Consider the following 24,727-nt stretch of genomic DNA (forward strand, 5'->3'; position numbering starts at 1 on the left):
AGCTGCCTGCCAGGACCTGAAGGGATCCTGCAGGAAGGCTGCAGAGGAACTTTTGCTGAGGGTGTCTAGAGCCAGGCCAAGGGGGAATGGTTTGGAGCTGAGGCAGAGCAGAGTGGAGCTGAGGAAGAAGTTGTTCAGTGTGAGGGTGGTGAGACTCTGGCACAGGCTGCCCAGGGAGGCTGTGGCTGCCTCCTGCCTGGAAGTGTTCAAGGCCAGGCTGGATGAAGTCTAGTTGAGAAGTGTCTCTGCCCCTGGCAGGGGGGTTGGAGCAGATGATCTCTGAGGTCCCTTCCAACCTGAGCCATTCTGTGATGACTCTGTGATGATGACCTGCAGAGGTTCCCAGACAGCAGAGACCAGATGGCTCCAACTCCTGTTTATTGAAGGTTACAAAATCCTCACCTCCATTTTCACATCAAAACTACACTCTTGCAAAAGAAAAGGTAGCCAGGCTGGAGTCCTTGGGGGTGCCCATGGCTACAGAAAACCCTGCCCCAGCTGGAGCTTTAGTATGGCCCAAGATCAGAACCCAAAGCCAGAGTAAGGCATACCCGAAATGCAAAAGGATATAAAAACCTGTTAAAAACCACATCCTGCCTGCTGGGACAGCTCCAGAGCACTGCAGCCTTTGCTGATGCTCCCACCAGCCCCTCCCTGGGCTCACTCACCCACTGTCCCCTTGGCACCTGCTGCCCCACTGTGCCCACGTGCTTTGGGGCACGCAGAGCCTGAAGCTCCCTGGTTGCCAGAGCCCAGCTGGCAGGCTGAGCTTTTGTGTGCTGAGCAGTCCTGGAGGAGCAGTTCTTGCCCTTTATGTGGGGTCACACCAAGAATCATTCACTGCCTGGGCTGTTGCCACCAGATCCCAGCACCCCCTCAGGAGGGAGCAGGGGTGGCTGAGAGGCAGGTGGTGGGGACAGACCCTGGGAGCAGCTCTCAGCTGCCAGCCCTGTTCCTGCTGTACATTCAGACCTGCCGCTCGCCTCGCTGCCTGGCACCATCCCCAGCCCTCCCAGCTGACTGGCCCCAGGCAACTGGAGGGACTGGGATGTGGGCAGGGGCAATGCCAAGGATGCTGTGTGCAGGGCAGCTGCCTCCTGGCAAAGCCGGGAGCACATCCAGGCAAGAGGCGCGAGGCTGGCACCGCAGGATGGCCACTGGAGGAGTCCCTGTGCGTATAGGTTCATGAGTCCAGCTCCTGGGGCAGCCAAACCCCAGGAGAAGTGCTCCCAGTCCTGAGAAGGTCGTGGCCTTGCCTCTGTGACTCGAGGACCACAGAGCTGCCGTGGCAAGGAGCCCACCTGTGGCCTCTGTCCTGAGCTCCACCAGCTGTGCTGTGAGGCCAGCAGCGCTCGAGCCACCTTGAAGCCAACAGCTTGGGTGCTGGCTGTGGATGGGTGATCATGCTCCCAGCCTTCTTTCCAGAGGTCTTCTTCTCACAGCCAGGGGCTGAAGATCAGCTCATGCTTCCACACCCAAGAGCAGCCTTGGCCCATAAGCCAGCACCTCTGCACTTCGAGGTGGCACAGCCATGATGGGAAGGAGTCCAGCTGCAGTCTCAGCTCTGGGAGGAGCATCTCCAGCCTCCCACCACCAGGACCAGAAGAAAAGGAAGAGGTTTGGGGTCAATGCCTCCCTGGGTGGATGAGTTGCTGCCTGCTGCTGCAGCATGACACCCAATTATTGACAAGTTTTGAATCAGGAGGTGCCTAGGCAGAGCCCAACTGAGAGGGCAGCTCCAGGAGGAGTACACCAGGCTCTTCTACTGCTCTTGGAGTTCATGGAGACACACACAAACCATGGCTTGGAGTGCAGCTCCAGAAGCAGTACACCAGGCTCTCCTGCTGCTCCTGGACTTCATGGAGACACACACAAGCCATGGCCTGGAGTGCAGCTCCAGGAGGAGTACTAGGCTCTCCTGCTGCTCCTGGAGTTCACAGAGACACACACAAGCTTTACAACTCATGGCAGCAGTGTTCAGAGGGTCAGGGGTCTGTAGTCCCCAGCCCCTACCCCCTTCCCTGGGCTGCCTCAGAGGTGGCTTGCTCTGTTGAACATCAGCCACCTGGACTCCGTGGTAGGCAGCACCTTGCCCTGCTCTTCAGTGGCCATCAGAGGCTGCAGCTCCTGCTGCTCAGCACCCTCTGGGCTGCTGTCACTCTGCGCCCTGCTGCTCCTGGGGACGTGGCTGGGGAACTGGAAGCAGGAGCTCTGCTCCACTGTCACCTGGCTGGCAGACTGGGGCTGCTCCCCCAGCACAGGGCAGGCCAACCTCCTGTGCTGAGGTCCACTCTCGATGCCTGGGGGGGAAGCGATGCTCTCCAGGGAGGAGATGCTTTGGTTCCATGCCTTCTGCATGTCCACTGGCACGATTTTGGTGGTCTCCGAGGAGATGTAAACAGCCAGGTCAGCCTGGTCCCCTTTCCATGGCAGCTCCTTCTCTGCCAGGGTGGGCGACGGGGGGATGATGCAGGGGCTGGGGCAGACGTCCAGGCTGCCTGGGGATGCAGAAGGAGTGAAGGAGGACCTTGGCACAGTTCTTTCTCTCTGCCTGGACCCTACAAACATGGCAGAACCCAGCAGCTGGCCAAGGGCTGCAGAAGGAAGGAGGCTGAAGGGGACCTTTGCACAGTTCTTTCTCTCTCCCTGTACCCTACAAACATGGCAGAACCCAGCAGCTGGCCCAGGGGTGCAGGAGCCACCAGCGTGGCTCTGCTGTGCCTCCAGAGCCAGAGCCAGAGGGAAGCTCCTGGTCATCCTCTGCTGCCTGGGGTTTGCACAGGATCACAGAATCCATCAACCAGCTTGGAAGAGACCTCAGAGATCATCAAGTCCAACCTGTCACCTAATACCTAACACCTCCTGATGACTAAACCATGGCTCCAAGTGCCACAGCCAAGCTGTTTTTGAACCCCTCCAGGGATGGTGACTCCACCACCGCCCTGGGCAGCACATCCCACTGGGATGAAGAAAGGCCAGGCCAAGGCAACTTTGCCCCTCAGGTGAAGGAAGCACAGAGTGCCCAAGAGCAGCTGCCTGGGCATGGGAGCGTGGGTGCCTACCAGCAGTTGACTTTCCCTGCAGGACCTCATCCGTGGCTCGAGCGACGAAGACAATTCCTTCATCATCCTCCTTCTCCGTCTCCGAGCTGTCGCTCTCCTCCTCCTCAGAGCTGACCATCACCAGGACAGGGGCTGCAGCCAGATGGAGGGAGTTGCTTGGGAGGATGGGGCAAGGACTGCACTCATGGGAGAAGGACTTGGTGCTGGGACAATCCCAGGTTGCCCTCCTGCCACCCAGCTGGCAGCAGGCGGAGGCACAGCAAGCTGCTCCCACCCCACCAGGTCCCCTCCCCAGGCCTTACCTGCCTCCTGCCAGGGCACATTCCTGTGGGTCTTCCCATTGGATGCCTCGCTGCCCAGAGAGATGTTCTTCTGCCAAGGAAGAGATACCAGCTGGAACCTGCCCCATGCAAACCCTTAACCCCCATCCAGGTGGCCCTGCAAGCCAAGGTGACACCAGGGAGACAGATTCCCACCCTGGCTAGATGGCATCTGGCACTCAGTGCTTTGTGGTCCTTGGGTGTTGGATTTTCATGGCCCTACAACAAACACCTCAGCAATGACCTTTGGAGGTCCCTTCCAACCCAACCCATTCTGTGATTCTACAGCTTCAAAAGCCTCCCCATGAGAGAAGGACAAATAAGGCTCAGCCTAAGGCTCAGCCTAAGGCTCAGGGCCACACTCAGAGCCTGGGTCTGCATCAACATTCAAGATACTCTTGGAAGAACAAATGTGGAGCTCTCCAGGGCTTGGCACTGCTTTGTACAGGGATGAGCCAACCCACAGCAGTGGAGAAGAGGAGAGGAGAGGAGAGGAGAGGAGAGGAGAGGAGAGGAGAGGAGAGGAGAGGAGAGGAGAGGAGAGGAGAGGAGAGGAGAGGAGAGGAGAGGAGAGGAGAGGAGAGGAGAGGAGAGGAGAGGAGAGGAGAGGAGAGGAGAGGAGAGGAGAGGAGAGGAGAGGAGAGGAGAGGAGAGGAGAGGAGAGGAGAGGAGAGGAGAGGAGAGGAGAGGAGAGGAGAGGAGAGGAGAGGAGAGGAGAGGAGAGGAGAGGAGAGGAGAGGAGAGGAGAGGAGAGGAACTTTCTCTGCTAGCTCTGCCACTGCTGATACCCTGTAAAACCTCACCTACAGCCTGAAGGACCTCACTGTTTGCAGTCTGAGAGAGCTAAGATACTAGACTGGAGATGAAGAAGAAATTCTTGGAAGTGAGGGTGGGGAGACACTGGAATAGGTTGCCCAGGGAGGCTGTGGAGGTGTGGAAGGATGAGCAACCCGGGCTGGTGGGAGGTGTCCCTGCCCTTGGCAGGGGGGTTGGAGCTGGATGGTCTTCGGGGTCCCTCCCGACCCAACCCCATTCTGCCAATCTCTGAAGGGCAGAGAAGGCCGTGGGGCCGCTTGCCTTTTTCCTGCCCTTTTCCTTCAGCCTGGCCTTGCTCTTGGAGGAGCAGACGTTATGCTTGGTGGACTTGAAGGTCTCCAGCCGCCTCTTCATGTTCTGCCGGAAGATCTCTTTGTCTTGGCGCTCTTGTTTATCTGGAGAGATGAAGTGACGGCTGTAGCTGGCCTTGTACTGGCCGAGGGAGAGGCAAAGAGACACAAGGGTGAGCGGCTGCCCCCACGCAGCGTCCTTCCTCCCTCCCAGCCCTGCTCCTCTGCTGGTGGGGGCCAAGGAGAGCTCACCCGCCGGCGGGGCTTGTAGAGGCTCCCCCGCAGCACGTGGTGCATGGCGGCGTCCTCCTTGTCCCGGCGGCTCCGCACCGTATCGATCACCTGCAGGTCCAGGCACGCCCCGCTCCCGCTCTCCCTCCTGCGGCGCCGGCAGCGGCAGCGGCAGCGGCAGGGGCGGGGGAAGGGGGAAGGGGAAAGGGAGCAGGGGAGGGGGAGATGAGGGAGAGGGAGAGGGAGAGGGAGAGAGGAAAGGAGATGGAAGAAGACAATAGAGATGGAGATGATGGAGACGAAGATGGAGATGAAGATGAAGATGGAGATGGAGATGGAGGTGGAGATGGAGATGGAGGTGGAGATGGAGGTGGAGGTGGAGATGGAGATGGAGATGGAGGTGGAGGTGGAGATGGAAGTGGAGATGGAGGTGGAGATGGAGATAGAGGTGGAGATGGAGATGGAAGTGGAGATGGAGATAGAGGTGGAGATGGAGATTGAGATGGAGATTGAGATGGAGATAGAGGTGGAGATGGAGATGGAAGTGGAGATGGAGATAGAGGTGGAGATGGAGATTGAGATGGAGATAGAGGTGGAGATGAAGAAAAGGGAGAAGGAGAGGGAGAAGAAGAGGGAGAGGGAGAGGGAGAGAGGGAGAGGAAAGGAGAGGGAATAAGACAATAGAGATGGAGATGATGGAGACGAAGATGGAGATGGAGATGGAGATGGAGATGGAGGTGGAGGTGGAGATGGAGATGATGATGGAGATGGAGGTGGAGATGGAGATGGAGGTGGAGATGGAGATGGAGATGGAAGTGGAGGTGGAGATGGAGATGATGATGGAGATGGAGATAGAGGTGGAGATGGAGGTGGAGATGAAGAAGAGGGAGAAGGAGAGGGAGAAGGAGAGGGAGAGGGAGAGGAAAGGAGAGGGAAGAAGACAATAGAGATGGAGATGGAGATGGAGATGGAGATGGAGATGGAGATGGAGATGGAGATGGAGATGGAGATGGAGGTGGAGGTGGAGGTGGGGTGGAGATGAAGAAGAGGGAGAGGGATAGAGAGAGGGAGATGGGGAGAGATGGAGATGGAGGAAGATGGAAATGCAGATGGAGATTCAGGTGGGGATGGCAGGGCTGGGCTCCGTGCCCACACCCTGCCAGCCCCCTGCCAGCCCTGGCACAACCCATGCCCAGGGAAGAAGGCAGCTGCAGGCATCCAGCAAGTCTGCCCAGGGGCTCAGGGGGGTTCTCATACTCACAGGAGGTTTGTGACTGACGACTCTGACATGGACGTGCGGCTGGGCATGGAGGGCAGAGCCAGCTTGGCAGCTGAAAGCACATGGCCACCCTGGCAGGTGGGAGGGCAAGGCTGGCATCAGGGCAGCAAGGACCCTGCTGGGCTGGCAGGGATGGGGGCCCACTCCTTGGCCATACATGGGGGAAACCACCACCTCAGGCCTGCCAGCTCCTGTTGGGGCTATGCCACTGCCTGGTGCCCCCCACATGCCTCCTACCTGGTCAGCAAAGCTGATGGCATCCCGGATGTTCAGCTTGTAGTAAACATCCCAGATCTCATCCCGCAGCCTGTAGGCAGATTTCCTCATCAGGAGCTGGCTCAGGTACTTCTTGTCAAACTGCTCCCACCTGCCAGGAGAAGGAGACACAGATGGCTTAGCTCCCATGGGCTACCACAGCCAGGGACCTGGCATGGTCTGCCCAGGGCAGTGCTGGAGTCACCAACCCTGGGGGGGAGGGTTGTTCCAGCAGCCTGTGGAGCTGGTGCTTAGGTTCCTGGTTTGGTGTTGAGCCTTCAAGTGCTGCATCAAGGGCTGGGCTGGATGAGCTTGGAGGTCTCTTCCAACCAGATATATTCTGTAATTCTGTGGCTAAAGCATGGCCAAAGCAGGCTGGGCATGCAGGACCTGGTTGTGCCCAGGGGCACGCTGCCAGGGAGAGCAGGAGGGGAGGGGACAGCCTGAGCCTTTGTCCCAGAGCCCAGCAGATCTGTGGCAGGTGATGGGATGGGGACTGGGGCGGGGGTGGCCACCCTGCTGGAGAATTTCCCCTCCAGGAAGCAGACTTCCCCATCCTTTCCTGTCACTGTGCTGCAGATAAACACTGCCCAGGCTCCCACAGGGCTGTCCCCTCCCCAGTGCCCAGGGCAGCTCCATCTGTGAGGAGGAACTGAGCCACAACCACCACCCAGCCCCCAGCAGCATGGGCAAAGGATCAGAATCAGAGAATCAGTCAGGGTTGGAAGGGACCACAAGGCTCAGCCAGTGCCAACCCCCCTGCCATGGGCAGGGACACCTCACACTGGATCAGGCTGGCCAGAGCCTCATCCAGCCTGGCCTTAAACACCTCCAGGGATGGGGCCTCAACCACCTCCCTGGACAACCCATTCCAGGCTCTCACCACTCGCATGGGGAAGAATTTCTCCCTCACATCCAGTCTGAACCTCCCCACTTCCAGCTTTGGTCCATCCCCCCCCAGTCCTATCACTCCCTCACACCCTCCAAAGTCCCTCCCCAGCTTTCTTGGAGCCCCCTTCAGATCCTGCAAGGCCACCAGAAGGTCTCCTGGGAGCCTTCTCCTCTCCAGCCTGCACAACCCCAACTCTCTCAGGCTGTCCTCAGAGCAGAGCAGCTCCAGCCCTCTGCTCCTCCTCCTGGCCCTTCTCTGGACACCTTCCAGCCCCTCCAGAGCCTTCCTGGAACAGAGGCTCCAGAACTGGACCCAGAGCTCCAGGTGTGGTCTGAGCAGAGTGGAGCAGAGGGGCAGAATCCCCTCCCTGGCCCTGCTGGCCACACTTCTGCTGCTGCAGCCCAGGCTCTGCTTGGCTCTCTGGGCTGCAAGTGCTGACTGCTGGCTCCTGCTGAGCTTCTCCTCCCCCAGCACCCCCAAGGCCTTTCCTTCAGGGCTGCTCTCCAGCCAGTCCCTGCCCAGCCTATAGCAGTGCTTGGGATTGCCCTGCCCCAGCTGCAGGACCTTGCCCTTGGCCTTGGTGAACCTCAGGAGGTTGTCATGGCCCCAGCTCTGCAGCCTGTGCAGGTCCCTCTGGATGGATCCCTTCCCTCCAGCCTGTGCAGGTCCCTCTGGATGGATCCCTTCCCTCCAGCCTGTGCAGGTCCCTCTGGATGGATCCCTTCCCTCCAGCCTGTGCAGGTCCCTCTGGATGGATCCCTTCCCTCCAGCCTGTGCAGGTCCCTCTGGATGGATCCCTTCCCTCCAGCCTGTGCAGGTCCCTCTGGATGGATCCCTTCCCTCCAGCCTGTGCAGGTCCCTCTGGATGGATCCCTTCCCTCCAGCCTCTGCAGGTCCCTCTGGATGGATCCCTTCCCTCCAGCCTGTGCAGGTCCCTCTGGATGGATCCCTTCCCTCCAGCCTGTCTGCTGCACCACACAGCTTGGTGTCATCAGCAAACCTGCTGAGGGTGCACTCAATGCCTCTGTCCATGTCACCAACAAAGATGTTGAACAAGACTGGTCCCAGGAGTGACCCCTGAGGGACTCCACTTGTCCCTGGCCTCCACTGGGACATGGAGCCATTGACAGCCACTCTTTGGGTGTGGCCATCAAGCCAGTTCTGTATCCACCTCGTGGCCCACCCATCAAACCCACGTGTCACCAGTTTGGAGAGCAGGCTGTGGTGTAGGACAGTGCTGAAGGCTTTGCTCAGCTCCAGGTCAATGCCATCAGTTGCTCTCCCCTCATCTATTAATGTTGTCACCTGTTCCTAGAAGGCCACCAGGTTTGTCAGGCAGGATTTGCCCATGGTGAACCCATGCTGACTGTACCCAATCACCTCTTCACTATTCTTCTGTCTCAGCAGTGCCTCCAGGAGAATCTGCTCCATGATCTTACCAGGCACAGAGGTGACACTGCCTGGCCTGGAGTTCTCTGGTTCTTCCTTCTTACCCTTTTTGAAAATGGGAGTTATGTTTCCCCTTTTCCAGTCTGTGGGGATGCCAACCTCTGGCAGCAGCTCCTCTCTGGGGTGCTTTTGGCACCTCAGTCATCTGCACAACAGCAGCCAGATGGTCTTCCTGGTCCTGCTGCCCTAAGGGGTCCTCCAGCTTCATGCCTGTGGCTGGCACCCATCCCCTGCCCACCTGATGTGCCACAGAGGATCCTGGCTAAGACTCACTTGTCCCTCCAGTAATGGTAGCCATGATGCCCCACGATGTCTTCCACTGCTGCCAGGATGTGGTCAAAAGCCTGGAGTGAGGGGAGAAGAGGGTGAGAGCAGTGGCAAGGCTTGGGGGTGCCCGGGGGTGCCAGGCCATGCATCCCCCATGCCCAGCCCCAGTGGTGTGGGGAGCACCAGCACCTACATGCTCATGGAGCTCCTGGTTCAGGGTGGGTTTGTGGTAGTCACTGCGCTTCACCTTCAGCCACTTCACCAGGGGCTTGATGGTGAGGCCCTGGAACGGCAGGAGAAGGCAAGGGGAAAGACTGGGAGGGCAGGAGGGTGCACAGCTGGGGCACAGGGGGGAGCAGAAGCAGGGCCAAGTGACCAGGGACTGCAGCCGTGCCAGTCACACAGTGTTGCTCCTACCAACCCAACCCCCTGCTCCCAGCACCTGGGCTGTGGTGCTGTGTCCTGGCAGGCAGAGACCAGGGCATCCCCTCCCCGTGCCACTCAGCACCTGCCTCCCCTTCCTGGGGGCACAGGGACTTGTTGCTGCTCCTACAGCCAGTCCCAGGGCAGGAGGTGGGCAGGACAACAACGTGGACCATTGGCCTCACCATCATGCCAGGCTGCCCCAGCAGCCTGTGTCAAATCCACCTTGGTGATGCCAAGAGGTCCAAAGCTGACTTGAAAGGAGAGATGCTGGCCCCAAGCACACCTTGGCCCCACCAGGTGAGCTCTGGGGCACGAAGGAGGCACTGGGGGGGAGGGCAGAGCGCCTGTCCTCACCTGCACGATGACAGTGAAGAACACCACCACGATGGTGGTGGCCACAAAGTAGTCCTTGGCTTTCACTTTGGCCCTGTCCAGCAGGATGACCAGGGCAAAGGCCACAGCCCCACGGAGGCCACCATAGGACATGACCACCTGGTCAATCCTGTCGAGGGGGATGAGGCGGAAGCGGTTGAGCACGCAGGTCTGGAGGACAACACCTAGGGGCAGAAGGAGAAGGGGAGCCTGGGGTGGGGTGGGGGGTTGGGGATGCCAGCAGAGCTCTGCCTGCTCCTGGAAGCTGGGCAAAACCCCAGCCAGGAGCTGTGGCTGGTGGTCACCCCTCAGCCTTTCTAGGGGTGCTGCTGGCCAGGAGCATGGCAGGATGCTGACCCACGGCTCTGAAGAGCAGGATGAAGAACAAGGTGCCCAGCACCAGTGCTGTGTCCCATGCCCACTTGGAGGTGTCCACAGCTGAGATGCCCAGAAACATGAAGATGATGGTCTCTGAGCTGCTGGCCAGTGTCTTCATGGTGTACTTGACGGTGGTGCGAGACTTCTGGGAGATGTTGGCTTCCACATACTTCTTGCAGCAGATCCCACAGAAGGTGACCCTGCAGAGGGGCGGAAGGAGCTGGTGTGACCCTACAGCAGGATGAGGAGTGGCTCTGCTCATCACCCCTGCTCTCACAGAATCTGAGAGGTTGGAAGGGACCTGCAGAGATCATCCAGCCCAACCCCCCCCTGCCCGAGCAGGATCACCCAGGGTAGTCTGCACAGGAATGCATCCAGAGAAGGAGACTCTCTGGGCAGCCTGCCCCAAGGCTCCAGCAGCCTCACTGCAAAGAAGTTTCTCCTCATGTTGAGGTGGAACCTACTGTGTTCAAGTTTGTGTCCATAGGTCCTTGTCTTATTGCTGTGCACCATCCAAAAGAGCCTGGCCCTCTCCACTTGCCCCCCACCCCTCAGATATTGATAGACATTGATCAGATCCCCTCTCAGCCTTCTCTTCTCCAGACTAAACAGCCCCAGGGCTCTCAGTCTCTCTCTACAGAGGAGATGCTTAATCATCCTCATGACTCTCCCTTGCACTATCTCCAGCACTTCCCTGTCCCTCTTGAACTGGGGAGCCCCAAAACTGGACACAGCATTCCAGGTGTGGTCTCAGCAGGGGCAGAGCAGAGTGGGAGAAGAACCTCCCTGGCCCTGCTGGCCGCACTTTCCTCGCTGCACCCCAAGGTCCCATTCACCCTCTCGTCCCTGAGGTCACACATTGCTGTCCCATGGGGAACTTGCTGTCCACCAGGACTCCCTGGAGCTGCTCTCCTGGACCCCTTCCAACGGGGGACAGCCCAAGACTCACGCCAGGATGGAGGAGAGGGAGACCATCTCAGCAGCCAGGTAGGCAACGTAGGCCAGGAGGAAGACGAAGAGCGGCTCGATGATGCGCACCCGCTTGGTGAACCGCGTGATCAGCGCCAGCAGGAAGGCGAAGAGCAGCCCCACGGCCGTGCCACCAAGGCTCACCAGGAAGAAGGAGGCTGGGGGGGCAGGAGGAGAAGACTCCTTTGCACCAGAAGGTGGCCTGGCCGAGCCCCCATGCTCCCAGCCAAAAGCATTGCACGGTGACTGGCAGTAGGATGGAGGGGACGGAGCTGTTGGTGCCCAAGCCCACGCTGTGGCAGCCACCCCTGCTTGCCCCTGACTCTTGACACCATCACAGAAACATTGAGGTTGGAAAAGACCCTCAGGATCACCAAATCCAACTGATAACCATGCTGGCAGAAGAGGAGGAGGAGGAGGAGCTGGTGGGGCACATACTCACCTACCCCCTTCACGTAGTCCGTGGCACGAATGTGTGCTGGGCCCAGCTCCACAAAGGAGTTGAAGACCTTGTACAGCACCTGCAGGCAAGGCAAATCCCTTGGGATCCCCTGGGCAGGATACTGGCCTGCTTTGAGAGGGGCAGCATTCACAGGCAGGATTGGCCCCCAGGTGGCAGAGGTCACCTCAGTGGGCAAAGTCCCCCCGGCGCCAGGAGAAAGACCGTGAGGGTATGGCATGGGTCTGCCTCCAGCTTGGGGGTGCCACTGCTGCCCATCCTGAGGGACACCAGCCCCCTGCCCCACACTGGGCTCCACGTTAAAGCCCTCTCCCAGCCCCCCAAGGCCCAGCTCACCACAGTGACAGCATCATTCAGGAGAGACTCGCCAAAGACGATGATGAAGAGGGTCTCATTGACGTGGACCTCTTCGAAGACGGCCAGCACTGCCACTGGGTCCACGGCTGAGATGAGGCTGCCGAAGAGCAGGAAATCCATCAGCCCAGCTTCCACGCCTGGATCTGCTAGGACAAGAAGGACCAAGCTCAGGGACACAGAATCATCACAAAAGCACAGAATCAACCAGGTTGGAAGAGACCTCCAAGGTCATCAAGGCCAACTGATCACCCAACCCTAGTTAATCAACCAGACCATGGCACGAAGTGCCTCATCCAGGCTTTTCTTAAACACCTCCAGGGATGTCGACCCCACCACCTCCCTGGGCAGCCTATCCCAATGGCAAATCTCTCTTTCTGGGAAGAACTTCAAGCCTAAGCTTCCTCCTGCACAGCTTGAGACTGTGTCCTCTTGTTCCCCTCTTCAGTGTCTGAAGGGGGCCTACAAGAAAGCTGGGGAGGGACTTTTTAGGCTATCAGGTAGTGACAGGACTGGGGGGAATGGAATAAAGCTGGAAGTGGGGAGATTCAGGCTGGACACGAGGAAGAAGTTCTTCACCATGCAAGTGGTGAGAGCCTGGAATGGGTTGCCCAGGGAGGTGGTTGAGGCTCCATCCCTGGAGGTGTTTAAGGCCAGGCTGGATGAGGCTCTGGCCAGCCTGATGTAGTGTGAGGTGTCCCTGCCCATGGCAGGGGGGTTGGAACTGGCTGAGCCTTGTGGTCTCTTCCAACCCTGACTGATTCTATGATTCTATGATTCTGTTGCTGGTTGCCTGGGAGAAGAGCCCAACCCCCACCTGGCTACAACCTCCCTTCAGGTAGTTGTAGAGAGCAATGAGGTCTTCCCTGAGCCTCCTCTTCTCCAGGCTAAGCTCCCTCAGCTGCTAGAGCCCTCTTTCACCAGGCAGAAAGAAGCCTGCCCCTTATTTGCTCTCAGTGACTTGGCTGCAGCATCCCATCCTGGAGAGCAGTGACCTGAGCCCAGCAATGCTCCCAGAGTTCCAGAGTCCCCCTGGCAAAGCTGGGCTCATGCTGCAACATGAGGTGAGCAGGGCTTGGATGTGCCCCCTTTGCATCCAGGTGCATTGCTGCCCTTCCAGCAAGAATGCATCAAATGAAACTCAGCAGCCCCACCTCAGGAGCAGGCATTGAGTGGTTCCTCAGGGCTCACCAGAGCTCAAAACATAGAACCACAGAATCACAGAATCACAGAAGCATTCAGGTTGGAAAAGAGCCTCAGGATCACCAAGTCCAACCCAGAACCCTGCTCCACAAGGCTCACCCCTAAACCATAGCCCCAAGCACCACAGCCAAACCACCTGCAAACACAGCCAGGGCTGTGGACTCCACTACCTCCAGGGTTGATGACTCCACCACCTCCCTGGGCAGCTCCTTCCAATCCCTGACCTCTCTTGCTGGGAAAAAATCTTTCCTGCTGTCCAGTCTGAACCTCCCCAGGGGCAGCTTGAGGCCATTCCCTCTTGTTCTGTCACTCATCACCTGGGAGCAGAGACCAGCACCAACCTCTCCACAACCTCCTTTCAGGCAGCTGCAGCCAGCACTGAGGTCTCCCCTCAGCCTCCTCTGTTTCACACTCCCCATCCCCAGCTCCTTCAGTCTCTCTCCATCAGATTTCTTCTCCAGGCCCTTCCCAGCTTCCTTGCCCTCCTCTGCCCTGGCTCCAGCACCTCCACATCTCTCTTGTGCTGAGTGCCCCAAACTGGACACAGCACTCCAGGTGTGGCCTCCCCAGAGCTGAGTGCCAGGGGACAATCCCCTCCCTGCTCCTGCTGGGCACAGCATTGCTGCTCCCAGCCAGGAGGCCTTTGGCTCTCTGTGCCACCTGGGCACACTGCTGGCTCCTGTTCAGCTGCTTGGCCATCAGCACCCCCAGGTCCCTTGCTGCCAGCAGCTTTCCAGCCACACTGCCCCAAGCCTGGAGCATTGCTTGGGGTTGCTGTGACCCAAGTGCAGGACCTGGCACTTGGCCTTGTTGAAGCTCATCCTGGGAACGCTGGCCATGGATCCATTGATCCATTGACATGGATTTGGCCAGCCAGGGCCAGCAGCTGCAGCCAAGGACAGGGGACATAGCAGGCAGCCAGCAAAGCTAGCCAAGGTCTGGACAGAAATAGCAAAGCCATGAGTCAGCCCAGCACTGGGAAGTGCTCACTCGTCCTGCACGCTCCACGGTCCTGCCAGAACATCATTCCCAGGATGCCAGCACCCTGCTCCTGCTACATTTCATAGAATCATAGAATCACAGAGCTGTCAGGGTTGGAAGAGAGCTCAAGGCTCAGCCAGTCCCAACCCCCCTGCCATGGGCAGGGACACCTCACACCACAGCAGCTTGCTCACAGCCACCTCCAGCCTGGCTGCAAAAACCTCCAGGGATGAGGCTTCCACCACCTCCCTGGGCAACCTCTGCCAGGCTCTCACCACCCTCCTGGGCAAGAATTTCTCCCTCACATCCAATCTCAATCTCCCCACTTCTACTTTTCTCTACCCCCCTAGTCCTGTCATTACCTAACACTCTAAAAAGTCCCTCCCCAGCTTTCTTGGAGCCCCCTTCAGATCCTGCAAGGCCACCAGAAGGTCTCCTGGGAGCCTTCTCCTCTCCAGCCTGCACAACCCCAACTCTCTCAGGCTGTCCTCAGAGCAGAGCAGCTCCAGCCCTCTGCTCCTCCTCCTGGCCCTTCTCTGGACACCTTCCAGCCCCTCCAGAGCCTTCCTGGAACAGAGGCTCCAGAACTGGACCCAGAGCTCCAGGTGTGGTCTCAGCAGAGTGGGAGGCTACAAGAAGGTCTCCTGGGAGCCTTCTTTTCTTATCTCCTGGGAATCCACCTCAGTGGGCTCAGAGCCTGGGGGGTGCTTTGCACCTCTAAGCCATCTTTTGGGGACGTGTGGCCCGAGCTGGGCAGCTCTGTGCCACCCACCCATGAGGCCAGCCCGGTGCAGCCCCCAGAGCGCAGTGCCGGTGGTGAAGGAGTTCCAGAGGGTGCCCACGACGGCGTAGGTGAGGATGGCACCGATGTTGTTGAAGAACAGCCGGCTGGGCATGAAGTAGCCTGAGTCCAGGACGATGGGGGGCAGAAGGAAGAGGAAGAACATGTTGGGCTCCAGCTGGTACTCAGCTTTCTTCGCCACAGCCAACACGATGCCACCCAGACCGAGGCCCAGCAGGATGAGCAGGCAGCTCTCCGGGACGATGGATGTCACCTTCCTTGAGAGGTGGAAAACTGAAAGGGGAGGCAAGGAAAAAAAAGAAAAAAAAATCATAGAATCAGGATTATTTGGGTTGGAAAAGATCTATAAGGTGATCCAGTCTGACCTCAAACCCAGCACTGCCAGGTCACCACCAAACCATGGCTCTCAGCACCACATCTACACAGCTTTGAAAACCCCTCCAGGGATGGGGACTCCACCACTGGCCTGGGCAGCCTGGCCCAGGACTTGACAACCCTTTTGGGGAAGAAATCGTTCTTCATGTCCAACCTGAAGCTGGTGCAACTTAAGGCCATTTCCTCTTTTGCCATCAGTTGTTCCTTGGGAGAAGAGCTCAACCCCCACTTTGCTTCAACCTCCTCTCAGAGAGCTGTAGAGAGCAATGAGGTCTCCCCTCAGCCTCTCTTTCTCCACACTAAACACCCCCAAGTCCCTCAGCTGCTCCTTCCCAGCCCTGTTCTCCAGACCCTTCCTCAGCTTTGTTGCCCTTCTCTGGACCCACTCCACCCACCTCAGTGTCCTTCTTGGAGTGAGAAGCCCAAAACTGAACCCAGCATTCAAGGTGCAGCCTCAAGGGTACTGGAGGACAATCCCTGCCCTGGTCCTGCTGGCCACACTTCTACTGGCACAATGAGGATGAGAACATCACCCAGCCAGGCACATGGACAGAGCATCCCAGCTCCACAAGATCCACAGGAAGCTCGGCTGATGCATGATGTACTCCAAGAAGCACAAGGGAGCACCTAAGGGTGCTCCATGGCCGTGTGTGTTCAGAAGACCTTCCACAGAGCTCCCAGGTCAGGATTTCAGGTCCCTGATTCTTTGGGATCTCCTCTGCTCCTCAGCTACTGCCTAAGCCAAGCAGCCAAGCAATTTGCTTTCCTGGGGCTGCTGCTAAAGGCTGAAAGCAGCCAGCCCCCAGGATGGCAGTGCCACAGCAGTGCCACAGCAGCGCTGGTGGCAGAGCCTGCAGGTTGGCAGTGGCACAGCAGCGCTGGTGGCAGAGCCTGCAGGTTGGCGGTGCCACAGCAGTGCTGGTGTCAGTGCCTGCAGGTCAGCAGTGGCACAGCAGCGCTGGGGGCAGTGCCGGCAGTTCGGCAGTGGCACAGCAGCGCTGGGGGCAGTGCCTGCAGGTCAGCAGTGGCACAGCAGTGTTGGTGGCAGTGCCTGCAGGTCAGCAGTGGCACAGCAGCGCTGGGGGCAGTGCCGGCAGTTCGGCAGTGGCACAGCAGCGCTGGGGGCAGTGCCTGCAGGTCAGCAGTGGCACAGCAGTGTTGGTGGCAGTGCCTGCAGGTCAGCAGTGGCACAGCAGCGCTGGGGGCAGTGCCTGCAGGTTGGCAGTGGCACAGCAGCGCTGGGGGCAGTGCCTGCAGGTTGGCAGTGCCACAGCAGTGCTGGTGTCAGTGCCTGCAGGTCAGCAGTGGCACAGCAGCGCTGGGGGCAGTGCCTGCAGGTTGGCAGTGCCACAGCAGTGCTGGGGGCAGTGCCTGCAGGTCAGCAGTGCCACAGCAGCGCTGGTGGCAGAGCCTGCAGGTCAGCAGTGCCACAGCAGTGCTGGGGGCAGTGCCTGCAGGTCAGCAGTGCCACAGCAGTGTTGGTGGCAGTGCCTGCAGGTCAGCAGTGGCACAGCAGCGCTGGTGGCAGAGCCTGCAGGTCAGCAGTGCCACAGCAGTGCTGGGGGCAGTGCCTGCAGGTCAGCAGTGCCACAGCAGTGCTGGGGGCAGTGCCTGCAGGTCAGCAGTGGCACAGCAGTGTTGGTGGCAGTGCCTGCAGGTCAGCAGTGGCACAGCAGCGCTGGGGGCAGTGCCTGCAGGTCAGCAGTGCCACAGCAGTGCTGGTGCCAGTGCCTGCAGGTCAGCAGTGGCACAGCAGTGTTGGTGGCAGTGCCTGCAGTTCGGCAGTGGCACAGCAGCGCTGGGGGCAGTGCCTGCAGGTCAGCAGTGCCACAGCAGTGCTGGTGCCAGTGCCTGCAGGTCAGCAGTGGCACAGCAGTGTTGGTGGCAGTGCCGGCAGTTCGGCAGTGGCAAAGCAGCGCTGGGGGCAGTGCCTGCAGGTCAGCAGTGCCACAGCAGTGCTGGTGCCAGTGCCTGCAGGTCAGCAGTGGCACAGCAGTGTTGGTGGCAGTGCCTGCAGTTCGGCAGTGGCACAGCAGCGCTGGGGGCAGTGCCTGCAGGTCAGCAGTGCCACAGCAGTGCTGGTGCCAGTGCCTGCAGGTCAGCAGTGGCACAGCAGTGTTGGTGGCAGTGCCGGCAGTTCGGCAGTGGCACAGCAGCGCTGGGGGCAGTGCCTGCAGGTCGGCAGTGGCACAGCAGCGCAGGGGGCAGTGCCTGCAGGTCGGGAGTGGCACAGCAGCGCTGGGGGCAGCGCTCTGGTTCCGCGGCACGCTTTGCCCCACTCCGGGCGGAGGGAGGCTGAGCCCCGGTAGGAGGTGACCTTGTTTGCAGGCTCGGAGGGAGCAGCATGCGAAGCACTGCAGCAGCAGCGCGCAGCCTGCAGCTTCTCACTGCTCGGCACCACCTCCTTCGGGCACCACGGCTGAAGCTGCCTGCACGCCAGCGCCGGGCACGGGCGGCTGCTGAGGTGGGCATGCTCGGAATAAAAGCACTTTTTATTCCCTGCCAGGGTCGGAGCAGCTCTCCCCCAGCCGTGCTGGAGCTGGATGCGTTTCTAAAGCAAGCAGCCTAGACCTTGGGAGTCCTCCAGCAGCTCCAGGGCAGCGAACCTGCAGGTCAGGCAACAGCTCAGAGGGACCTCACACCAAGACATCGCAGGGGACTTGCTCTTCCAGACAGCCCTGCCCCCAGAGCCCTGTGGAATCCCACAGCGTTCCAGCTTCCCTACCACCCCCCTCCCTGCAGATTCCTCCTCCCTAGCACAGGCTGCTGCTATTTTACTCCTTCCAAAGGGCTTGGGGAATGGCTGCCGAGGTCACAGCAGATTTTGCCTCCATCACTGAGTTCTGCCCTGGCTGGTGACATCCAGCCCAGCTCTGCACCATGTCTTGGCCACCAGATGAAGAAACCTTCTCCTGGGCAGTGGGTTCCACCAGGCACTTCCAGAGCCAGCCTTCTGCCCTTGAGCACCCAGCAGGGAAAAGGGACAGCACAGCAACCTCTGAGCCATCCAACCTGGCTGCCAGCCCAGTCCTGCTGCCAACCCAAACTCCAATCCCTGAAGTCCTTTAAGCTGAGTTAAAGGTGTCCATTGCTTGTGCCAAGTCATCCCACCTGAAGACAGCTGTGCTGTCACTTGGCTTCTTCCCTCATTAGGAACCCCCCCCGTGGACAGATCATAATGTCTGCCTAGCCCAGGGCCCTGTCTCCAGGGGCATAGACCTGGAGGGGAGCCAAGGAACAAGCAGTGCTTCAGCAGTAGGTTTCCATGGCTCTATGCCCTTCTCTTTCTCCTCTGGAGTAGTCCTAGTCCTGCTCTATCCTTTCTGGCATGAATCCCAGCGTCCCTGAGCTGCAGACAACTTTGGAACTGAGGTCATGGCTTACTGAACTTCTTCCTTTCTCCTTTCTGACACCTCTTAGTCAATTCAGGTTCCTTTGCCACAGCAGAGCACTGGATTAGAGGAGATAACATCAAAGATCTGGTTCCTAACCAGAGGCCACCTCTTTGAGCCCACCACCAAACCTGAAGGCTAAGGGCGGCTTCCCCTCTTGCTGAGACCTTCACAGCAATCTATGCTGCCCCATGGCACTGTAAGCCCTGGCTGTGCCATCCTGGTGAGCCTTGGCACTGGTCTCCTCCCCACCAGGACCACTGCCACAGCTGGCAAAGGCAAAATGGCCAGAAGCAGGGTGGGGGAAGGGGGGCTGAACTGTAGCTCCACCACCAACCAGCTCAGAAGGAAAGAGCCACAGATGACCCAAGGCCAAGCCTCTGCAGCCAGAAGCCCCAGCTAGAGAGCCCAGAGCATCCACCTCCACCCCTGCTCGCTGTTGGGGCCTTAGGGTGGCCATGGTGGTCTTAGGTTGATGGTGGGACCTGAGGATTCATAGATTCATAGAATAGGTTGGGTTGGAAGGGACCTTCAAGATCAGCCAGTTCCAACTCCCCTGCCATGGGCAGGGACACCTCCCACCAGCACAACTTGCTCAGGGCCTCATCCAGCCTGGCCTGGAACACCTCCAGGCAGGGAGCAGCCACAGCCTCCCTGGGCAACCTGTGCCAGTGTCTCCCCACCCTCACTGCCAACAATTTCTTCAAGCAGCTGCAGCCAGCTGGGGATAAAGAGATGCCCCAGGGAGCTGTGCTGTGCTTTGCCATGAGGATGCTCACTCCACCCCTGGGCTGGGTGTTGGAGGGTGGGGGGAGGAGTGAGGATTTCTTCCTCATCTCCAGTCTCAGTCTCCCCTCCTCGAGCTTCAATCCATTGCCAATATCTTAGAAGTCTTTTCCAACCAAAACAGTTCTAGGATTCTAGGATCAAGCCACGAAGGTAGGAGCGATCAGGAGGGGTACAGGCCACCAGGCAAAGCCCTGGCCAGGAGAAGGTCTGGCTGAGCCCCAGGTGCTGCTGAAGGATGGCAGAAGCTGCAGCACAGCCCTGCTCACCCCACAGCAGCCCAGGGCCCAGCAGAAGCAGCACCAGTGGGCGAGCAGCTCTTGCTCAGTGCCTGCGGGAGGCTGCGAAGCCACTGCCCGCCCACGGGAACACAGCTCTGAAGTTTGCAAGGAGGGAACAAGGAGTCCAGTGGAAGCATTGCCAAGAGCCCCACTTCCTGCTCCAGCAACCCACTTGCACTCCCTGTACTGTGGAGATAAGCCTTGGATGGTTGGAGAGCACACGGAGATGCTGTGGGGACATGGGGAAATGGCTCCTGGCTGTCAGCACTCCCTGGCTGCTGGAAAGCAGCTCTGAGCAGAAGGAGCTGGCAGTGCTGGTGGACAACAAGCTGTCCATCAGCCAGCAGTGTGCCCTTGTGGCCAGGAAGGCCAGTGGGTTCCTGTGGGACATGAGGAAGAGTGTGGTCAGCAGGGCAAGGGAGGTTCTTCTCTCCCTTTCCTCTGCCCTGGTGAAGCTACAGACGGAGGACTGGGTCCAGTTCTGGGCGCCCCAGTTCAAGAGAGAGAGGAAACTGCTGGAGAGAGTCCAGGGGAGGTTCTGTGAGGAGCAAAGGCTGAGAGCCCTGGGGCTGAGAGCCTGCAGAAGAGCAGCACCAGAAGGGAGCTGAGCAATGCTCAGCAAGAGCTAAAGGAGCTGTGGGGGGCAAGAGGCTGGGGCCAGACTCTGCTCAGTGGTGCCCAGGGACAGGACAAGGGGCAAGGGGCACAAACTGGCACCCAGGAGGTTCCATCTGAACAGGAAGAGAAATTTGTTTGGCGTGAGGGTGCTGGAGGCCTGGAGCAGGCTGCCCAGAGAGATTGTGGAGTCTCCTTCTCTGGAGAGATTCCAACCCCACCCTGGCCATTGTGTCCCTGGGCAAGCTGCTGTGGGTGCCCTGCTGGAGCTGGGGGTTGGGCTGGGTGATCTCCAGAGGTTCCTTCCAACCCTCACCATGCCAGGATTCTACAACTCTTTCCCCAGGGGCAAAAACTTGGCCAAAGAAAGGAGCAGCATTGATGGAAAAGACCCTGCTTGTCCCAAAATGCCCTGGCTGAGGGGAGCTGCTGCCACCTTCTCTGTGCCATGAGGAGCAGCCAACAGGGACGGGTGGAACCAGCTCTAATTTTACAGACTCTAGTCAAGGATTGCAGCAAGAAAGGTTCCCACAGCAACAGTAACTCAGCCACATGTGAATTAACTTCAAGAGCCACATTCCAGCATCCATGACAGGATTTTGCCTGGACTGGGAGCTCTCAAGGCCAAGAGCTGCTCTGCTCCTCCAGCACTTGGAAAATGGCCAAAGAACCCAAAACAAGACACAAGGAGCTGGGGTCAGAGCTGGTGGTGCAAGGAGAGAGTGTTGCAACCCTGCTGCCTGGGCAAACATCCCTTTGTGGGCAAACCCCTGCCCAGGGGGCAGCCAGGGGTGAGGAGCACGTTGGGGCCATGCTCAGCGCTTCCCTTTCCCCCCACATCCCACCCGAGCAGCTCCACGCTCTGGGCTAGGATGGGATAGGCAGCAAAGCCGGTGCTTGGCTGTGCAGGAAGGCGACCCCCCCGGGCAGCCCTGTCCCGCCCCGCCCCGCCCCGGGTATGTGTTTGCTGGCCCGGGGCACCGGGCATCGTGACCGCCGCTGAGAACAGAGCCCACAGTGTCACTTCCCCAGCGCCCCAGCGTGGGGCCACTTCCTCCCCTGCAGTCACAGGGCTGTGAGCTGGCAGCCCCGCGCCTCAACAGCTCCTCCACACCAGCCGACACCCAGCATCCCCTCTGCTCCCCGACATCCTCCACCCCCCGCGGCTCTATCTCCTCTGGGCGACCACCCAGCTACGTGCCACCTCTAGAGGACACCCTGTGCCCAGGTGATGCCTGCTGGCCTGTCTCCGGGTCTGGGTGTCACTCCCGGCTCTGAGCTTGACTTGGAGACATCAAATGTGCTGAGCCAGGCAGCTACCCAGGTTGTGTCTCCCAGGTGGGCAGTGGCCATCAGCTCACCTGAGGCCTGGAAGAGCATGGTGGGGCTGGGGGCTTGGGGATGGCCTCAGCTCAGGTCCCCCCACACCCACCAGCACTGCCAGGGCAAAGGCAAAAGTGGTGAGGGGAGCACATCACAGAGGAACCAGAGAGCAGCTCTGGGGAGAGAAGGAAATAAGAGGCAGGAAAGGAAAAGTCTCTCTGCTCTCTTGTGGGTGGGATGTGCTCAGCAGCTGGAGGTGGCACAGCTGCTGGCAGAGGGTTGGAGTTTTCTGCTCATGGCACCTTTTCATCTACTCCTCGCGATGCTTTAGGGCTCCCTTGTGAGAAGGGAGGAGAGAGGAGAGGGAGAGGAGAGGGAGAGGAGAGGGAGATGAGAGGGAGAGGAGAGGGAGAGGAGAGGGAGAGGAGAGGGAGAGGAGAGGGAGAGGAGAGGGAGAGGAGAGGAGAGGGAGAGGAGAGGAGAGGAGAGGGAGAGGAGAGGGAGAGGAGAGGGAGAGGAGAGGAGAGGAGAGGAGAGGAGAGGAGGAGAGGAGAGGAGAGGAGAGGAGAGGAGAGGAGAGGAGAGGAGAGGAGAGGAGAGGAGAGGAGAGGAGAGGAGAGGAGAGGAGAGGAGAGGAGAGGAGAGGAGAGGAGAGGAGAGGAGAGGAGGTCCATGGATGTGGTTATGATGATGTTTCAGACAGACCAAGCCCAGCTGGTGGTCACAGCTCTCCCTGTCCCCTGTGTACCCAGAGCTGCTGCCGGTTCCTGGCTGCTTGGAGACTCCCCTGCCTAACTCCAAACCCACACTCCTTTAACCAGCTCCAAACTAAGAGGATGCCCGTGCTGCCCTCTCCCCACCTCCTGCCCTCCCCCCCAAAGCTGTGCCCACAGGAGGAAGCCTGTCTCAAGGTCACAGTATTGTCCCCTGGGCCCAGCACAACAGGTATGGGAACGGCAAGGGGGGCCAGCCCTCTGTGTGGGAACCCTGCTCAGCACCCATGCAGGGGTGTCCCCTCCCCAGAAGCCAGGGTGCGGGAGGCAGGCACAGCCCTGCAGCAGCTCGCACGCATCCTTCCCACGCAGCTGCGCACAGCAGAGCCTCCCCCATCTGCCTGGTGCTGAGCTGAGGAGCACTACAGCTCGAGGTCATGAGGATCTTTAGTGACCCATCAGAGGGGACCACAGGGTCCCCCTGCTGGGGTCAGATCTTGCCCGACACTGGCACCGCAGAGCCCTTTCTGGAGCTGGAGGGGATCGAGCCCCAGCTGATGGCATGGTGCTGTGCCAGCTTTTGGGGCACGGAGCATCCTTTTGGACATCCCTGCGCATCTCCTCTTCTCCTCCCAAACCCTCCCTCCCGTCCAGCCCTGGCCCGGAAAACGGGCTCCGGCCCCACTCCTTGTCCCTTGGGCTGCGCCTTCCCCTTGTCGCTGGTCACCTGCCCACAGAAGGGGACCGATGAGCACCACAGCTCAGCTGAGGACGGTGAGCCGCCAAGCTCTGGCCGTTTGTCCCCATGCCCCGTGTCCCGCTGCGCGGTGACGCCCCTGGCCCGGGATAACGCCCACCGGGGGATGCCGCAGACTGCGCTGCCAGCCCCGAGGGGGCTCCAACCGCTCCCGGAGCCCGGGGGCGCCGGGGATGGGAATGGAGGGGATGGTGACACTCACCGATCTTGGCCAGGCTGGCCACTAGAATCCAGGCGGCCACCAAGCAGGGACCCTGCACCTCCCGCCACTGCCACCGCAGCAGCTCGGTACCCGCCGGGGCGGCGGGGCCGGGGGAGGCCGCCGGGGGCTGCATGGCCCCGCCGCTCCCGGCCGCTCCTGTGCCGCGATCCCGGACCCCGCCCGCGTCACACACACGTGGGGCAACGCCGGGACGGCCCCTACCCACCCCCGGCAACGCCACCGGCTCCGCCTGCCGCTCCCGGCCTCGCCCCGGTTCCCCCCGCCCCTCACCCTCTCCCGCCTCCGGTGCTGCCCTAGGGCTGCCAGTACTGTGCCACCCCACCGCCTCCGGTACTGCTCCGGAGCATCTGGTACTGCTCCTGCCATGCCGGTGCTGCCCCGGCCCCTCCCAGTACTGCCCTTGGACAGCCCCGGTGCTGTCCCGGCCCCTCCCGGTACCGCCCGGCCACAGCCCCGGGGTCCCCACACCTACCCAGTCGCCCTGCGTTGCTCTGCTCACCCGCTGCATCCCCTTCCACCTGGGGTGGCATCTGTTCCCTCCCAGGCTCCCTTGCCCCACCGTGGTCCCCACACGTTGGCCCCAGTGCCCCTTGCTCGGTGGCAATCCCCCTGACCCTGCCCTGGTCCCTTCTGCCCTATAACAGACTCCTGCAGCCACCCCAGTCTCCTCTGCCTCACTCTGGTGCCCCTGCCCCTGTCCCAGTCCTCCCTGCAGCTGCCCCAGTGCCCCTTGCGTCACTCTGGTGCCCTTATGCACCTTGACCCACTGGCATCCCCCTTCATCCCCCTGCCCTGGTGCCAGGAGGCAACTGCCCAAGCTGAGCCCTTGCCCAACAGCTGTCCCCTTGCCCCTGTTCAGGTTGCCCCTACCCTATGCCAGTCCTCTAGCACTTGCTCGGTCTCCCCTGCATCACTCTGGTGCTCTTGCACCTGCCTTGGTCCCCCCTGCCCCACACCAGTAACCCTGTCCCAGTCCTCCCTGCACTTGCCCCAGAACCCTGTGTCCCCCTGATGTCCCTGCACCTGCCCCTCTGCCCCTTGACCCACACCAGTGCTCCTGCTCCAGTGGCCCTTGCCCCATAACAGCTGCTCTGCCTCTACCCTGCCCCTGCTCCCTTTCCCCACCCCCTTGCACCTGCCCCACACCCCCTACCCCACCCCATACCAATCCCCTGGCTCCTGCCCTGTGGCCCCTGCTCTGGCCCCTGGTGTCCCTGCTTTGCCCATGTCCCTTTACTCTGGCTCAGTCCTCCTGCACCCACCAGATTCCAAATCTCCGCCCCCCTCCCCCCCCCCCCAATCCTCCTCCTAGCCCCTCTGCTGCCAACTAGGGGCACCCAGCCCTGCCCCAGACACAGCCTGGGAGCACCCCAGGTAGTCTGTGTGTTTCCTGGGTCCTCCTCACTCCCCAGCCCCTTTCAGACACCCCTAAAAACTTCCACTCGCCCACTGACCC

The 24,727-nt window shown here is 60.0% G+C and overlaps 1 protein-coding gene across 1 annotated transcript; it reads right to left on the reverse strand.

Moving 5' to 3' along the window:
• Positions 1-2,031: 2,031 nt before the first annotated feature.
• On the reverse strand, positions 2,032-23,383 carry SLC9A5 (solute carrier family 9 member A5). The gene is made up of 16 exons (XM_054389603.1): positions 23,251-23,383; positions 14,777-15,079; positions 11,803-11,966; positions 11,449-11,527; positions 10,987-11,164; positions 10,010-10,237; positions 9,642-9,855; positions 9,055-9,144; positions 8,868-8,938; positions 6,236-6,365; positions 5,981-6,069; positions 4,741-4,867; positions 4,460-4,630; positions 3,365-3,434; positions 3,063-3,194; positions 2,032-2,498 (listed from the first exon to the last, which is right to left on the reverse strand). The coding sequence occupies exons 1-16, from the start codon at positions 23,381-23,383 to the stop codon at positions 2,032-2,034; spliced, it is 2,646 nt and encodes an 881-aa protein (XP_054245578.1).
• Positions 23,384-24,727: the final 1,344 nt, after the last annotated feature.

This window comes from Indicator indicator, chromosome 19 (assembly GCF_027791375.1).
Source record: "Indicator indicator isolate 239-I01 chromosome 19, UM_Iind_1.1, whole genome shotgun sequence".
Lineage (NCBI taxonomy): Eukaryota > Metazoa > Chordata > Aves > Piciformes > Indicatoridae > Indicator > Indicator indicator.

What these genes read in the sequence shown, in the direction of transcription:
- SLC9A5 (XM_054389603.1), bottom strand. Translation starts at nt 23,383, where the DNA reads ATGCAGCCCCCGGCGGCCTCCCCCGGCCCCGCCGCCCCGGCGGGTACC. An exon ending in TCCCTCTCCTCCATCCTGGC is followed by an intron (nt 10,238 to 10,986) that starts GTGAGTCTTGGG and finishes GCCCCTCTGCAG; the next exon opens with GGTCACCTTCTGTGGGATCT. An exon ending in TCGTCAGTCACAAACCTCCT is followed by an intron (nt 4,868 to 5,980) that starts GTGAGTATGAGA and finishes CCGGCGCCGCAG; the next exon opens with GAGGGAGAGCGGGAGCGGGG.